At 42.8% G+C, this 18,627-nt stretch overlaps 1 protein-coding gene across 1 annotated transcript in view; it reads right to left on the bottom strand.

The window, feature by feature from the left end:
* Positions 1 to 759: 759 nt before the first annotated feature.
* RSL1D1 (ribosomal L1 domain containing 1) overlaps positions 760 to 18,627 on the bottom strand; it is a 218,784-nt gene continuing 200,916 nt past the window's right edge. The window contains exon 8 of the mRNA XM_077448904.1: positions 760 to 1,338. Within this exon, the coding sequence (XP_077305030.1) occupies positions 1,039 to 1,338 (300 nt within the window). The 3' untranslated portion in view covers positions 760 to 1,038. The remainder of the gene's footprint in view (positions 1,339 to 18,627) is intronic.

An 18,627-nucleotide genomic window follows, 5' to 3' on the forward strand; every position in this document is an offset into this window, starting at 1 on the left:
CGCAGCAAAAAAAGCATACCAAAGTTACACCCGCATATGTAAACTGTTCAAATCACACATGTGAAGTATCGCCACGATCGTCAAAACGAGAGCAATAATGCTAGCACTAGACCTCCTCTAACTCTAACCTGGTAACTGTAAAAAAATAAAAATAAAAATGAAAGCGGCACCTATGAAGATTTTTAGGTACTGTAGTTTGTTGCCATTTCACGATTGCATACAATTATAAAAGAGTGACATGTTTGGTATCTACTCAGCATAGCATCTTTCACATTATACAAAAAATAAAAAATAAATTGGGCTAACTTTACTGTTTAGTTTTTTAAAAATTCATGAAAGTGTCCCTTTTCCCAAAAAGTTGCGTTTAAAACAACGCTGCACAAATACTGTGCGACATAAAATATTGCAACAATCACCATTTTATTCTCTAGATTCTCTGCTAAAAATTATATATGTTTGTGGGTTCCAAGTAATTTTCTAGCAAAAAATATGGATTTTAACTTGTAAACACCAAATGTCAGAAAAAGCATTTCTTCTACCCCTTAGACCTAAGCATACAACTCTGGTTAAAGATTAAATAAATCTGTGGTTTCAGTAAAAGTTAGAGCAGATGACAACGCAATTACCATCAGATCATGGTCTTATTCAAATCTTACACTAAAGTTTACAGTGGTTAGTCATAAACCAAGAGTACATCAAACCCCTGGTTCCCCATGGTGGGGGAATAAAAAAAAAGAAACGAGCGGGCACAAAAGAAGCTTTCCTTCCTGGGGTAATATATTTAACCCAAACGCATTTTTTATTGGTTACAAGATTTTTAAAAGGGTAGTATTTTTTTTAAATGGGAACCTACAATTAAAATGCATTTGTTTTTTGCAAGATTAATTCATATACAGATCTAACATTTGGTGTGCAAAATTTTGAAAAAAAGATTTTTGTCAATAGAATTTCTTCTTTTCAAATTTAAAAGTACATACAAAAACAAATATATTGCATTTATGTTCTTTATATCAGCAAGATTTGTATACTGTAGAATAATCAATTTCTTTTTTTGCTCAAGTTTTTAGTCAGAGGAGCCTTTCTGACAGATTTTGAGAGCTTTACTGCAGATTTTATAGCAGTTTTTGTGAGAATGCGATTGTTATATGAAGATTGCTGACTTTCACCATCCTCAATTCCCCATTTTGTAGAACAGGCTTTTTTATTTTTGATTGGTGCTTTTGAGTCTTTATCAGCTTTATCAATCAGTTGTTGCCTCTTGGCCAACTCCATCAGTGCTGGCTCTTGAATCTTGCTTGCACTTTCCACTTCTCCAGGTGTCTTCCTAGCTTGCAGTTTCTGATAAAAAAAGGATAACCTTTATTACAGCAAATTCATATTCACACAACACAACATTTTAGATTCATAAAATAGAAGATAAAGAATAGATGCATGTCTCTTTAAGGCAAGCCAATGATGTGATTTTCCTTTTATAAAATCGGTTTCCCATCAACAGTAGAGGTCGACCGATATGGGTTTTTCTCTGGCCGATGCCGATATTTAGAAATCATGGCGGCCGATAGCCGATATATGATGCCAATTTTTTAGGCCGATTTTATTTTATTTATTTTTTTCCTTTTTTATTTATTTTATTATTTTTTAATCCCCTTTGATCTCATAAAATCTAACACACCTTTCCCACTGGGGCGTTTTTCAGGCGCATTTGGGCTAAAAATAGCACCTGTAAAGTGCCTGCAAAATGGCTCCCCTGCAGTCTGTGTGAAAGAGTGCTTTCACACTGAGGGGATGCGCTGGCAGGATCTTAAAAAAAAAAAAGCAGCACGTTTGGAGTGGTGTATACCGCTCCTCCACCACTCCTGCCCATTGATATGAATGGGCACCACTGCCGAAGCGCATGCAATGCGATTTGGCAGTGGTGCTTCACGGGCGCATTTAACCTCTTCCTTGGCCGCTAGCTGGGTTATATGTGCCCCACTAGCAGCAAAATAGCACCGCTAAAATGATGGTAAAGAGCCGCTAAAACTTGCGTTTTACCATCAACGCCTGCCCGCTCCAGTGTGAAAGCAGCCTTCATAAGTGATACAGAAAATTTCTTACATTTAAACATTTATTAAACAAAACAAACCTCCAATCAGTTTACTTGTATGTATGATTTAGATAAAAAAAAAAAAAACACCTATATATTAAATAAAAACAGGTAGTCAAAACTTTTGGGCGAAAAAAAATGGGCTAACTTTACTGTTTTTATTTATTTATTTATTTTTTTAAATTGTGTATTTTTTTCCCCAAAAAATGCATTTGAAAGACCTCTGTGCAAATGCCGTGTGACAAAATATTGCAACAACCGCTATTTTATTCCCTAGGATCTCTGCTAAAAAATATATATATAAATTTTGGGGGGTCCAAGTGATTTTCTGGCAGAAAATACAGGATTTTTACTTGTAAGCAACAAGTGTCAGAAAAGATTTAGTCTTTAAATGGTTAAACTGAGAACTTTACACACTGAGATGACTTCATTCATTGAAGTGTAAACATTGTATCATTTTGCTCTTTTCTTGGCAGACTGCCCAGAGAGGAGGAAAGGGTTTCTATGACGACTCAGCAACTTGCACTGACTTCTATTACAGAAGTCATTTCAAAGTCCCGCTGTAGTTCTAAATCGGCTTTTTATCAGCACAATCGGCCGATGCTGATTAATTAAAAAACTGCAAATATCGGCCGGCCGATATATCGGTCGACCTCTAATCAACAGCTGTTCTCCGGCAGCGATAGTGTGTTCTGCCAGTGGAGAGCCTTCCCTGCTGGCAAAACACAATGATTACTGCCATCGGCTAAAGTCTCGGGCAGTAACTGCACGTGAAAAAAATAAAATAAAATAAAATAAAATACAACAGATTGGTTGGAAGTAATGTCAAAGTAAAAGACCCTGCCAAGAAGTGCTAAGCAACAAATCATGAAGCAGACCCATGTGCATGAAGTGAGAGGAATGGCAGCCTCAGCCCAAACTACAGCCAGGCCATACACCCAAAGTTTTGCCCCACCCCTTGGAGCTTAATCAGGGGGGGTGGGAGATTTGAGCATAAGGGGTTGTTTTATGGCTGTCATGTGATAGAAATGATGACACGAGCTCAAGCAAACAATCGTATGGATAAACACAGCTAGAGACATCACAGCTTGCTACAAACATCAAGATTGCTATACAGCAGCTAAAAGGAAAAAATTGCAAAACATCGTTGAATTAATCATTAAGAAATGATTTAAAGTATCAGCCACCATTCTTTAATGTGCAATGCTTTGTACTTTTTAATAAATTCAGAGTAAACAAAGTACATGCATCCAATCAAATTAAATCGGTGAGAGGTTTTACACTATCTAGCATTTTTTCTATTTATCTGGGATTTGGACACTGAGAAGAGTTTTCAGTTACTCTAGGATTGACCCTGATGTGACTTTTCTACACCCCCCACCGGTGACCAGTGCTGGGGATTAGAACATCTAGCCTGTTTGACCCTTCATAATAAATAGTTAGTCTCTTTGGTAAGAGTCCATTTTCAACTGTGGTGGTGGCGGCATTATACTCACTTGGTGCAGGGATTGGGATTTGTTTCATCTACAGTAGTGTCACAGATTCAAACACATATTGAATCAATGGGAATACCAAAGTGAAAACCAGCAAAAGTGGATAATAGTAAAGTGCTAATATAGACTAGACTAAATGTGTAAAAGACAAAGAATTTGTGAAATTTCATAAATAAGCATGTAGCCAGTGAAAATTCAAAATGTGCAAAAATGCATATATACAACTGAAATTGTTTTACCGAGTGCTAGGCTTGAACTAAAATGTGGAGAAAGAAAAAGAAAGAAAAAGATTCATAAACAAGCATGTAGCCAGTGAAAGTTCAAATAAATGAGCAAAAAATATATACACAATTGCAAAATGTATTTACCTGGGTGGATATCAATCATTTCAGCACTTTATGAATTGACAGCACAGCAGCACTTGGGAAAGAAGAGTCCGTCTATGCGTGCGTGTCTGCCTTAGTGTAAATATGAGATCTGAGGTCCTTTTGACCCCAGATCTCATATTTAAGAGGTCCTGTCATGCTTTTTTTTTTCTATTAGGTTTACATTACTTGTAATAGAAAAAAACAAAACAACAAAAAAAAACACTTACATTTCTAAAAGAACAGTGTAAAAATTTAAAAGTGTGTGCAGAAGAGAACGCATACATGAGTAGCCCCCCCCCCCCCCGCATATGAAAACCGTATTCAACCACACGTGAGGTATTGCAGCGATCATTAGAGCGAGAGCAATAATTCTTGCCCTAGACCTCCTCTAACTCAAAACATGCAACCCTTAGAATTTTTGGAGATTTCTAAGGGTAAAGGTTTGTCGCCATTCCACAAGCTGGTGCAATTTTTAAGCGTGACAAGTTGGGTATTAATTTACTCGGTGTAACATTATCTTTCACAATATATAAAAAAAAAAAAAAATATTGTGCTAACTTTACTGTTGTCTTTTCTTTTTAATTCAAAAATGTGTTTTTCTCAAAAAAAAGTGCGTTTGTAAGACCGCTGCACAAATACGGTGTGACAGAAAGTATTGCAACAACTGCCATTTAATTCTCTAGGGTGTTATAGAAAAATATATATATATATATATGTTTGGGGTTCTAAGTAAATTTCTAGCAAAAAACCTGTTTAACTTGTAAACACCAAATCTCAGAAAGAAGCTCGGTCCTTAAAGAGGAAGTAAACCCTGATGAGTATACTTCCTCTTTCATTTCCTGCAGAGGTAAAGCATAATGGACTACTATGCATTGTATAGTAGTCCATTATGTGTCACTTACCTGACACAGGAGCCAGCAAAGTCACTGCTGTCCCCTGTAGTCCGGCGCATCCATCTTCTCGGTGGGTGCCGCTGTCATTCGGCGAAGCCGTCACTCCTGCGCATTGGGAGCCGCCACGCGCGGCATATTCGCCGTTGACGGTGCTGCGCTCAGTGCGCCGCTGTCTATGGTGCATGCGCCGTAGACAGCGGTGCCTGTCTTTCGGCAAATATCTCCTAAACCGTGTAGGTTTAGCAGATATTTCTTGGACCTACAGGTAAGCCTTAATCTAGGCTTACCTGTAGGTCAAAGTGTGTTGTAAGGGTTTACAACCACTTTAAGTGGTTAAACTCTAAATATTATCTAATTGACACTTCTGCTTATCTCCCTTCTGACCCTACAAAAGAAAGTTTCATCATCAGAGAGGCTGTATCTATAAGGATATTGACAGACCTAGAGGCCAAAAAGCCTCTCGGTGGCACTAATTTTCTATTATCTGCCTAAGACAAGAAACAGACATTCCATCCCCTAGGTAGATTTTTTTTTGTGGCAAGCATTGGTTCCATGAGAGAACCACTAGATAATTTAAAATGGACACTGTTACAAGCCTTAGTCAGTAGGAGGTACAAGAAAGTCTGATCTTTCAAGACCATCATATATAAATCCACCTGTCAGTGCCACGTGTCATCAGTGCCACGTGTCATTGCCATTTGTCATCAGTGCCACCTGTCAGTGTCACGTGCCATCTGTTGTCAGTGTCACGTGTCATCAATGCCACTTATCAGTGCCATCTGTCATCAGTGTCACGCGTCATCGGTGCCACGTATTAGTGCCATCTGTCTTCAGTGCCACGTATTAGTGCCACGTGTCATCAGTGCCACATATTAGTGCCACGTGTCATCGGTGCCACATATTAGTGCCATCTGTCATCGGTGCCACATATTAGTGCCATCTGTCATCGGTGCCACCTATTAGTGCCATCTGTCATCGGTGCCACCTATTAGTGCCATCTGTCATCGGTGCCACCTATTAGTGCCATCTGTCATCGGTGCCACCTATTAGTGCCATCTGTCATCGGTGCCACCTGTCATCATTGCCACGTATCAGTGCCATCTGTCATCAGTGTCACGTGTCATTGTCCTGGTGCTTCAAAAGTGTAATAAATAGTCAACAAGTTAGATGTGTAATTTATGTTCCTAGAACACATGATGGCGCTACCTGCATGTTGGGCCTCTCTATGTGGCCAGGCTGTGAAAAAGTCACACACATGTGGTATTGTAATACTCAGGAGGAGTAGCAGAATTTTTTGGGGGGTGTCATTTGTGGTATACACATGCCACGTGAGAGAAATAACTAAGAGAAATTACAATGACAATTTTGTGGAGAAAAAAAAAAAAAAAAGAGAAATCTTAATTTTGCAAAGAATTGTGGGAAAAAAATGACAACATCAAAAAGCTCACTGTGCCTCTTACTAAATACCTTGGAATGTCTACTTTCCAAAAAGGGGTCATTTGGGGGGTATTTGTACTTTCTTGACTTGTTCGGGTCACAAGAAGCGAGATAGGCCACCAGTACATCAGATGTGATCAATTTTGTGCGATTCGCACCACACCTTGTAGACTCTCTAACTTTCACAAAGACCAAATAATATCCACTAATTTGGGTTATTTTTACCAAAAGATATGTAGCAGTATAAATTGTGGCCAAAATTTATGAAGAAAAATTAATAATTTGCATAATTCTGTCACAGAAACAAAGAAATATGCGTTTTTTTTTTCAAAATTTTCGGTCTTTTTTCATTTATAGCGCAAAAAATAAAAACCCCAGAGGTGATCAAATACCACCAAAAGAAAGCTCTATTTGTGGGAAAAAAAGGACAAAAAATTCATTTGGGTACAGTGTTGCATGACTGAGTAATTGTCATTCAAAGTGTGAGAGCACCGAAAGCTGAAAATTGGTCTGGGCAGGAAGGGTTTTTAAGTGCCCAGTAAGCAAGTGGTTAAAGAACTTATGGGTCCTCCTTAAACTGGAGATTTACAGTGAAGGAAAACAGTACACCTCTCTGAACAAGGTCTTGCTGTGGTTGCTGCTGCAAAAAATGTTGATAGCCTTTGGGGTGGGGCTTGGTAATGGCCAACCAGGAAGTTTTCTCATCCTGTGTGTTGGCTGGTGCCACAAATATCCAAGCAATCCTTAAGGGGGTGCCACACCCCAACGTGCGATGCGAGCAATCTGAGTGCACCAGTCAGTGCACAGAAATGTGAGTTTATTTTGGATTTTTTATTAAAAGTTTTAAACATGATTTAGCACTATGTATGTTTCCTTTATTCTTCTGAGTACTACTGCTGGGGATTACCTAGCATTCATTTAAACCCAAAAAGGTTACAATCATCCAAAGGATCCTTATACCCCTTAAAGGGCAAGGTACATGGTGACCAGTTGTTGGTCTGACATGGAGGAGCGCATAGATGTGAAGGTACACTAAAAATAGTATTTTTTGTACTTACCGTCACATCCTTTTCTCTGTAATTCACAGACCGAAACAGCTCCTCTTAGCCATTGGGTTGTTTGCCCCATTACTAAGATACTAGGCATTAGTTGTAACAACACTCAGAACTCTTAGTTCCGCCCAGGGGGCAGTCCCTTGGGCAACAACCCTCCAGTCTGCCCAACAGACCTCAGTACGTCAACAAGCAGTATAACGTAAAGAGAAAAAAGGAGGGGCGGGTGCTGTGTCGGTCGGTGAATTATAGAGAAAAGGATTTTACGGAGAGTACAAAAAAAAATAATCCTATTTTCTCTTATATTCACCGACTGACACAGCTCCTCTCTTAGCCATTGGGACGTCCCCAAGCAGTGCCAAACGAGGGGTGGGAAAAACAGCATAAAAACTTCATCCACCATGGCAAGTGGGAACTAGTGAAACTAAACCCACAAAAAAACATCAGTGCGTGGAGAAATCCACCACAAAACCAGGGTACCCTCAACAGGAGTGACTACCCACAACTGTGGAATACAACCCAACAGTGCATTAACTTAACGGTACTGTGTTTTTATAAAAAAATAAAAAATAAAAAGTATATATATATATATATATATATATATATATATATATATATATATATATATATATATATATATATCTATATATCTATATATATCTATATATATCTATATATATCTATATATATCTATATATATCTATATATATCTATATATATCTATATATACACATATACATATATACACACACACACACACACACACATACACTATACGGCCGCCTGGAAAACGTTGCAGCCAAAGCAGGCATCAGCCTATGCACTGACGTCTACCATGTAGAACTTGGTAAACGTGTGGACAGACGACCAGGTTGCCGCTTAACACACCTGAGCGACAGACCCTTGGTGTCAGAAGGCCCAAGACGTTCCGATTGCCCTTGTGGAGTGGGCCATGACCGGAAAGGGGGGCACCTGCCCCTTCAAGATGTAGGCTTGTACCACAATCCATCTGATCCACCTGGAAATGGTGGCCGACAAGACCGCCATGCCTTTCTTTGGACCAGCCACCGAAACAAACAGTGAGTCTGACTTCCGAAAGGGAGTCGTGGCAGACAAATACACCTTCAGAGCCCGAACCACGTCCAGAGCGTGAAGGGCCACCTCCTTAGGGTGCTTCGGCTTAGGACACCGATGGCTCATTGATATGAAAAGCCGAGACAACTTTCGGTAGGAAAGACGGTTGTGGACGCAACACCACCTTATCCTTGTGGATAACCAGATAAGGCGACTTGCAGGACAAGGCCGCCAGTTCCGAAACCCTCCTGCCCGATGTGATGGCCACTAGAAAGACCACTTTCTGTGAATGAGTCAACAAGGGAATCTCCCTGATATTTTCAAGTGGCGGTTTCAAATCCCATGGTGGTAATAGTGGACGCACCAGAGGGACTACATGTCGTACCACCTGAACGAAGGTACTCACTAGTGAGTCGCCAGTGGTCGCTGAAGGATCCTGGATATAGAAAAGGAGTGCGGATGCCATCCTTTCTCCTCACACATGGAGATGTAGGCCTTCCAGGTACGATGGTATATCTTCCAGGAAGAAGATTTTTGTGCCTTTAACATAGTATGGATCACCGAGTCCGACAGACCCCGGTTCCTCAACACCTGGCTCTCAATAGCCATGCCGTTAAAGCCAGCGATGGTACAACAGGATGGAGAATTGGACCTCGAGACAGAAGGTACTCCTGCAATGGCAGTCGGCAGGGAGCGTCAGCCACCAGACACACCAGGTCTGCGTACCAAGGATGCTGAGGCCAATCTGGGGCAACCAGTATTACTGGGATCCCCTTCGGCTTCCACTCTGCAAAGCAGGAGTGGCAACAGTTTCAGTGAAGGAAAGGTGTAGCTCAGCTGGTACTGATCCCACGGAGCCACCAGCACGTCTGACCACGGATCTCTTGTCTTGGACACGAATCTTTGCACCTTCTGGTTGAGATGGGAGGCCAGAAGATCCACATCTGGTGTGCCCCACTTCAGGCACAGTAACCTGAATGTCTCCGGATGAAATGCCCATTCTCCTGGGTCCAGCATCTGTCGACTCAGATAGTCCACCTGCCAGTTCTCCACTCCTGGGATGTAGATGGCCGATAGGGCCGGTACGTGTCGCTCTGCCCACTGAAGGATGTGAGCGACCTTCCGTGCAGTGAATGAGCTTCCAGTTCCCCCTTAGTGATTGACTTATGCCACCGCAGTGGCGTTATCTGACTGGATCATGATCAGACGACCTTGCAGTCTCTTCGACCATGTGGAGAGGCACAGCCTGATCACTCAATTCGAGCAGCTTGATCAGCAACTTGGATTCTTCCATCGACCAGAGGCCCTGAGCCGACTGAACCCCCATCACTCGACCCCAGCCAGATAGACCGGCATCCGTTGTGATCACTGTCCACTTCAGAGGTAGGAACGATTTTCCTGACTGAATCACCGGGGACCTCAACCACCAGATCAGCTAGTGTCTGACCAACTGGCACACCTGGATCTGCCGATCCAGGGACAACTGAGATTTGTCCCATTTTGTCAAAATCTTCTGCAGGACTCTGGTGTGGAACTGGGCATAAGGTACTGCCTCGAAGGAGGCCACCATGAGACCCAGTACTCGCATGCAAAAGGGGATCGGCGACCACCTGCGGTTAAGCAGTTTTACTGCGGATCCGAGAGTCTGCAGTTTGAAGGGAGAAACACTCGCTTCCATGGAGTGCAGCAAGCCTAGGTACTCCAGACATTAGGTCTGTACGATCACTGACTTCTTTAGGTTCAACAGCCACCCAAATTCTTGCAGGGTCTGCATGGTGATCGCCACATCCTCCTAATTCTGAGGCGGAAGATGCCCTCAGGAGGAAATCGTCTAAGTATCCCATGACCACGATCCCACAGTGCCGTAGCAACGCCTAAGTCAATACCTTGGTAAAGACTCAGGGGGCTGATGCCAGACCAAAAGGAAGAGCATTGATGCCGAAGGCATATGGGTATATGCAGGTACGCATCCTGGCTGTCTAAGGACGCCAGGGAGTCCCGATGGAGTGCAGCGACTACTGAGCAAACTGCATGGTGGTTGCCACATCCTCCTAAATCTGAGGCAGAAGATGCTCTCAGGAGGAGATCGTCTAGGTAACCCACGATCGCGATCCCGTGTTGTTGCAGCAACGCCTTGGTAAAGACTCGGGAGGGGGCGGGTTAGAAAAGGAATAGTGGGCTTCCCCGGCTGTCAAAACGCAGAAATTTTTGATGCCGAAGGCATATGGGTATGTGCAGGTACGCATCCTGGTGGTCCAAGGACACCAGGGAGTCCCCTTGGAGTGCAGCGACTACTGAGCGAACGGATTCCATTCTGAACCTCTACACGTTTACAAAGTGATTGAGGGCTTTTAAGTCCAAGATTGGATGTACCCCTTCCTTCTTGGGAACCACAAACAGATTTGAGTAGAATCCCTGGAAGCGTTCCGATACCGGTACAATCACCCGTACGATTCAGCAGGTCCCTTACTGCCCCCAAGAGGGCCTCCCGACGAGCCGGGTATGCTGGAGGGGAAGAATCGGTTTGGCAGCCAAGAGAGAAACTATCTTGTAGCCGGAGGAAATCAGATTGCAGACCCATTGGTCAGATAGTCGAGAGGACCACCAGGCTGCAAACTCCCGAAGGCAACCCCCCACTCGAGATATGGTTGGGGGCAAACCTTCATGCGGTAGCACTTTTGTTCGCAGGCTTGCGGTTCCAGGGACGTTTTTGACAGTCCGTGGTCATCCTGTCGGGCTGGGGACGCTTTGTCGAAGCTCCGGGTGGACGAATAAGCAGTTTGTGAGGAGAAGAGGGCCCTTGCCTACGGTGTGGCTCCTCAGCCTTCCTGGCCTGTGGGAGTGAGGTACTCTTACCACTGGTGGCATTTTTAATAATGTCATCTAAAGAGGCTTTAAAGTGCCAGTCGCCAAGGACAGGGCTTTTTTGGATGCCTGGTCAGCAGACGAGCATTTTAGCCAAATTCAGGCACCTCAGCATCACAGCTGACACAAGTTCTGGATAACAGAGGGAGAGTATCCAGGGCCGCATCACAGACGTACTTAAGGCCTTGAACTAGTTGGTCTGCTAGTTCCACGCAGAGAGAAGCCTGTTGCTCTCCCAATTCGCAGTGCAAACGTTTTTCCCACTCAGTGTCTGCGGCTCTGAAGGCTCTCCTCAAAAGGGCAACGCACGGTCATGTATTTGGGGACCGAAAAGGTCCGTTGCGGGCGACTCCATCCTTGTAAATGAAAATAAGTCAGATACGAGAACACCTTAGGTGAACGTGCTGGCTTGCGGGACCCAAAAGGGACCGATACATCAGCAGAGGGATCCGCTGGCTCCTGAATCTTCAGGGCATCACACCGCTGTGATAAGTGCTCCAACAAGCGATGTTTCGCGTCCGGACCAGGACTCATCCTCACTGTCGGGGGTCCCGCACACCTCCCACGCAACGCTCCATCTTGGCAACGAACGAATTGAGGACCGCCGTCATGGTGTCCATGGGCACTGCGCAGTCCGAAGGTGACCCGGCTGCAAATGCCTGGATTTCAGGGGAAGAAACACAAGTTTCTGAAGCCATGCTGACCCTACCCTGTCTGCTGTCCTAAGCCCCCCCCCCCTTCCTTGCGATCACTGGCTGAGGGGCTCTTTCCCACCAGACTCACCACCCTGAGGAGTACTGCGCTGTCCCACAAGTATTGCCTGTAGTCCCTGTATGCTCCCAGGTGCAGAGGAAACAAAAGCCGTGTCAGTGGCAGCTGCTGTTATTAGCACCAAACCGCTCTGAAATGTGCTCAGGCTTCAATAAAATGGCTGCCTAGCGTCCAGTACAAAGACAGCAAACACAGGGAGAATGGCTGTGAGAGCACATGAGCCATGCTGCTGCTAGAGAACACTGAAAAACATGTTTGGATTTCCAGAAAATGGCCGCCAGTGTCCTGAATAGGAGATCACTAGGAAAATGGCCGCTGAAGCCCAGGAAGGCATGCTGCCCTGGCCCACACCTAAAATGGCCGCCAGCAGCTCCATGACGCACAGAAAGTAAAAACAATGCCAGAGCACACAGCACCATGCCAGACAACAGCAGACCCTCACAGGTACCTTCCAGGGACATAAAAACACAGGACCCAGGACACCGCTAGACAGCCAGCCTCTCATCCCAGGTAAGCGCCCACCAGAGAGCCCCTGTATATGCACACACACACACCGCTCAGCAGCCAAATGTAGCATCCCCCCCCAGGGAGGGAAGATGGGGACAGGGAGAGAAGAGAGGGAGGGACTCCCGAATCGACCTCCCAGGGAATGCCCAGCTGCTCAGCCCCACCGAGGCAGGGAGAGCTGTACTTACCAGTCCTGAAGAGCTGGGAGACATTCCATTACAGACCCACTCACTGATCAGTACAGGGTGGCTGATGGCCTCGGCCCACTGCGACGCAGTCATCAGTAGCCCTGTCATATGTGGGCCCGGAAAATAAAAGCTCACCAACCACCTCTGGAGCTGGTTTTGTCGTGGCCTGCCAAGCACGTAGCTGCGGCCTGCACACGCTCGATGGCTGGAGTGGGGAGACTACAAGGATAAGGGTATCCAGCCTGTCACCCAGCCGGCTGTTGATAGGACACAGGATCATTCATCTTGCGCAAAAAGCCAAGCTTCTGGAAGAAGAAGAAGAAGAAGAAGAAGAAGAATAAGAATAAGAAGAATAAGAATAAGAAGAAGAAGAAGAAGAAGAAGAAGAAGAAGAAGAAGAAGAAGAAGAAGAAGAAGAAGAAGAAGAAGAAGAAGAAGAAGAAGAAGAAGAAGAAGAAGAAGAAGAAGAAGAAGAAGAAGAAGAAGAAGAAGAAGAAGAAGAAGAAGAAGAAGAAGAAGAAGAAGAAGAAGAAGAAGAAGAAGAAGAAGAAGAAGAAGAAGAAGAAGAAGAAGAAGAAGAAGAAGAAGAAGAAGAAGAAGAAGAAGAAGAAGAAGAAGAAGAAGAAGAAGAAGAAGAAGAAGAAGAAGAAGAAGAAGAAGAAGAAGAAGAAGAAGAAGAAGAAGAAGAAGAAGAAGAAGAAGAAGAGCACGGACCGATGGGCCCACAGGGTTCCTAGGTCCTTCTTCACTAGGCAAAATAAAACTGAGGTCTGTTGGGCAAACTGGAGGGTTGTTGCCCAAGGGACCACCCCTGGGCAGAACTAAGTTCCGAGTGTTGTGTTACAACTAATGCCTAGTATCTCCTAGTGATAGGGCAAACAATCCAATGGCTAAGAGGAGCTGTGTTGGTCGGTGAATATAAGAGAAAAGGTGTTTTAAGTGTGTGCACAATACCCATGAATTCAAAATGTATTTATTTTTGCTATACCAGTGTATTTAACACTGGCATATATGCACAAGCACTATTTATATTTCTGGACATTTGTGGTATAGTGAAATAGTATAGTTTTTTTTTATCTCCAGGTGCAGGGGGTTGCCATGGGGACCAAATGTGCCCCATCATATGCCAACCTGTACCTGGGGGGTGGGAAAAGGATATTTTCTCACGAGAGGATCTGGCCCCCTTTGAGAGGATCCTGGCATGGTATAGGTACATTGATGTCTTGATCTTTTGGTCAGGAACTAAATCAGAACTCAAACAATTCTTTAATCTAATTTCTATCAATAGCTTTAACCTCCATTTTATGCTGCAATACAGCAAAGAGGAGATTGAATTTTTGGATTTTAAAATAAGGATTCAGAGGGCAATCGTGTGACTTCCCTATTTAGGAAACCTACAGTGGGTAACACTATACTACACGCCAAAAGTTTTCACCCAGAGCCATTACTACGCAGCATACCCTATAGTCAGTATCTGCGATTACTACAGTTTTGTTTTAAAGACAGACTTTCGGGCTGCAGCCAGGGATCTATACACGAGATTCAAGATCCATGGCTACAGTCATACTTGTTTAAAGAGAGCGTATATTTGAAAAAAAAAAAAAAAAAAAAAAAAAAAGGGAAAGATAGGAATACCCCAATTTTCTCTTCAAAAATCACAAAATAAAAGCAATACACTCAGAGTGATCACTAGATATTCCAATCAGCATAAGATCTTTAGGAATATTCTGGGACAATTTTGGCTGTTACTATTAGCTGATCCCGTTGCTAAATATATAAAAAAACTTTCCAGAAGTCACCTATAAGCGAGTTCACTCCCTCAGGGATTGTTTAGTTCATAGCCTTTTCTCAGTCACTGATACGACCACTAATCTTAAAAAAACAAGGGACTCTCTTGTGGACACTGATGTGTCCCTACATCAACAACTCCTCAAAAGTAAGAGATACCCAACGGAAAATGGCATTTCTCCAAATCTCACGTAATTTGCTCCACACTGGGTATTGTCTATCTAGCACAGTGCTCATGTGGGGGCTTCTATGTGGGCAAAACCAAGAGACTTTTAAAAGAATAAGAGACCACATAAAACCAATACTAAATAAAAAAAATGGTCACAGCCATTAGACACATAGGTGTCTACCATGCCTTTAATCCTGATGTCATTCGATTTTTTTGCCTTGGAGCATGTTCTGTTAAACTCAAGAGGGGGCACCGTTGACAAAACGCTGCTCCAAATTGAGGCGAGATGGATCTTTAATCTTAAGGCAACCATTTTTCCTGGTTTTAATGAAAGTTTAAGCTATAGACCTTTTTGATTAATACTTTAGGCAAAACAACCCACTTTTTTTGTTAAATATACAAATTTTAATATTAGATTATCTGTATGTAACTTCCCAAGTTCTTTATTCTTTTTTTATTTCACCTATTACTACTGTACTGTTCAGTATTTTTATGCATGAGCCTTTCATGTTCAGCTTCCTGGGTACACCCCACGGAGGCAGCATCCTTCGGGACCTGGATGTCACCCTGAAGTGTTGCCATTAGTTAGTGTTCTATTCCCCTTCTGATCCTCCAGGGGTCCAGCCCCATCTTTGCACTTCCCTTTAGTTTTTCCCACTTTCGCACACTCTACTTTTATTAGGAGGTAATACGGACACCCAGGGCGATTTGTGGTGGTATTATTCTACTTGGACGCCCGCTTCTAGGCAGCTCTGGCGCTGTGATTATCCCGGCAGTGTAAACATCTTGCGGTCGGGAATCTGGTACTGCATTTCCCTGTGTTTGACTTTCCAAGCGCTTGGCCATTGGTTATCGCCATTCAGCTCGAGGTTCCCAAATCTGGACTTGAGCATTATGACAAGTGTAGTTCCTCTCAGCCTTCTGCCTTCTCCGGGCATGCGCAGTGCTGCTCAGCATGTCCGTATCGAGCCGGTGACGTCAGACACCGGCTCGGTGGACGGAGGAAATATAAGCTGGGCTCTATTTAGTCCATCAAGTGCACGGTGAGCATAGCGTTTACACTCGGCGGTACAAAGAACATCGGTAAGCCATATTTGGATCATATACTCCTCTTTCCAAACTGAGCCAATATATATTCTTATGGGTCTTTGTAATTGTATACCCCCCTTTGTTTTATATTGGGTTATATCTGTGCACTCTCCTTAGGTGAATGGGGAGTGTGCCTCTCGCTAAGACATCAGCCCCTTGGGCTCCATACCTATAGACTAGCAGCAATAAGCTTTATGGCTCTATACAACTTAACGCCAGCTGCTTTAACCCCATGGATACTAATGATTTTCTAGCCGTAAGGATGGCTGGAGCGGTATTGATGATCTTTTTGTAAACACTTAATTTATACACTTTAGTGCAAGTTTATTTTGCAAGCCGAATGTATCAACTATACTGCCTTATTTTAAATTATGTATAAAGATATGGAGGCAATATGCCCTTTCCTCAATGAGGAAATCGTACATCATTTTTATGCTAATATATATGGCCAGCACTAAAATAAGTGGGTCTTCATTTGTTTTATCTTACTTTTCACAGCCCAATCTCACCCCCGTCTATGCCCCCCTATTGTGGAGTGACCAACTGAGGGCGTAGGGTCATACATATTTTCCAACCAATAGAGGCTGGTATCCCGTTCATCTGGGGGTCAATTCGGCAGGGGGTAAGCTTTCCTCTTGGAATCTTTTCATGAAAGGCCCAAATAATGACAATTTCTTATACTGTATGATTATCTAGATGCATTATTTATGTTCTACATTGATAGTTTTTTTCCCTCTTTACTTACTATTAGCTTGCACATCCTCTGAAGAAGCTGTTGCGAAACATGTTAGGATAAAGTGTAGCAATTATCTTATTCTTCTGCCTTTAGGACCCTTCATAAGTGTAACCTGTTTGTGCAAATTGTCTGAAATATGCACTGTGTGTGACTTTTTAATTGTACTTCAATAAATCATTTTTTAAAATATATTCTATGCATCTGGTTTGTATTAACCATATATAAGCACCGTAAAAATCCCATCCCTATTCTCTATATTGAATAAACCAGTTTTGTAATTGGGATGAGGCGCCTACTTGATATGGGTGTTCTCTGGTAGTCTAGACCAAAATTAAAAAATATATTTTTTAGGTTTACTTTTTTTCCGTTTTCTTGCCGTTATATAACATCTAATATTGTGGTGGAGTGCTATACTATTTTGAGCTATTTATACTATCTTGGGCATATAGCAGCAGACCCTCCATCATTGTTTTCACAGCACATTTTTCACACATTGTTGAGCAGGGGGACTAAACACATTATATATTGAACTATTATATACTGCCATTTTTGCACATGATGCAAGACAACTTCTGATATTTGTGTATTTGTATGTTTTATCACATATTGGTTATAAAACACGTCATAGAACAGCACTTTTTTCTTATGTTTATAAAGTGATTGCAAAGGTTTTTTATTTTATTTTTTATTTTTTTAACATGTCATACTTGCCTCCACTGTGCAGTTCGTTTTGCACAGAGTAGCCCTGAAGACTGACTTCTGGGGTCCCTCGGCAGCTCTCGCGGCTCCTCTTATCAGATTGGGGGCATAGGATGCATTAAGGTGAAAATACTTTGTTTACAACCCCTTTAAGTCATGGGATTTAACCAGTGCCTGATCAAGCACTTTCACAGAGTATCCCTGTTCTAGAAATCTATTGTACATCTTGCCAAGTTGTTGGAATAAAGAGAGACGGCGCCCTCTAAGTGCAGCGCCGTCTCTCTATTGTCTCCTAGAGCTGCTTCTTGTTTTAAGACTGGCAGCCCACTAGTGCACAGCTTTTATTACGGACCACCATTTTTTTATTTGTAGGTATGTGTGGACGTATATAACCCACAAAGATATACACACATTTATATATATTTTTTTTGCTAAGTTCCAGAGTGCGCCATATTACCCTCTCCTTTCGTCATGTTGAATATCTGAACTGCAACACATTACTGTGTATTCTGAAATGCACTTTCATATGTTGGAAAAACAACTGGCCCATTTAAGAGGCATTTCCAAAGACACAGAAGCGACATTAGGGTGGCCCTGTCAAAGAGGGAAGGGCGAACAAATTGATTTGAACAAACCACTGACTGTGCACTTTGCAGGGATGCACAATTCATATTGCCCAAACACTCAGGACATTGAGTGCTGGGCAGGTTTTTTTTTTTGGTTTTTTTATAGCCTTGCAAGCAGCAGGCTTTATTGTTGCAGCCCAAATGCTTCCACACACGACAAAAAGTCTATGTGATGAAATAAAAAAGTTACACCCAAGCACACAAAAACCCTCAAAATATTGAGGCCCACCCCCAGGTAACAGCATGTACCAGGGTGCCTACGTATAAGATCAATTGTGAGGTTACATAGTGTGGCGTGCATGCTGGAATGAGAGCAATTCTAGCACCAGCCCACCTTCATAAAGCTAAACTGATGTGGGTGTTTTGAAAGCTTCTCCAATAGAAAACCTAGGGTACTGAAATTTGTCACCATTTCACGGGCGCATGCAAATTTAATGTTTGACAAGTTGGACAGATTTTTACCCAGTGCAACCGCAACTATCACTATTTTATTCTCTAGGGTGTCCGCTTTCAGAAAATATATAATGTTTTGGGGTTTTATGTAATCTTCAGGCCTAAAATAATTTTTGCTAGAGACGGCCAGGGAGGCAAGTAGGAGATAAAAAGCACAATGCTAAAAACAATAAACGTTTAAGGTGCCATAAAGCCCCTAGTTTTTAAAAGCCCCAAATATTCCTAAAAGCACCTGAGATTTGAATAAGACTTGGTAAAATAAAAAAAATAAAAAAATCTTGTCCAAGGGACTAAATTGTGGCCACAAGCTGTGTGTCCCAATGAAGAAAATTT

The sequence above is a fragment of the Lithobates pipiens genome, unplaced genomic scaffold, assembly GCF_037356315.1.
Source record: "Lithobates pipiens isolate NorthernLeopardFrog02 unplaced genomic scaffold, aLitPip1_a1.2 Scaffold_22, whole genome shotgun sequence".
Classification (NCBI taxonomy): Eukaryota; Metazoa; Chordata; class Amphibia; order Anura; family Ranidae; genus Lithobates; species Lithobates pipiens.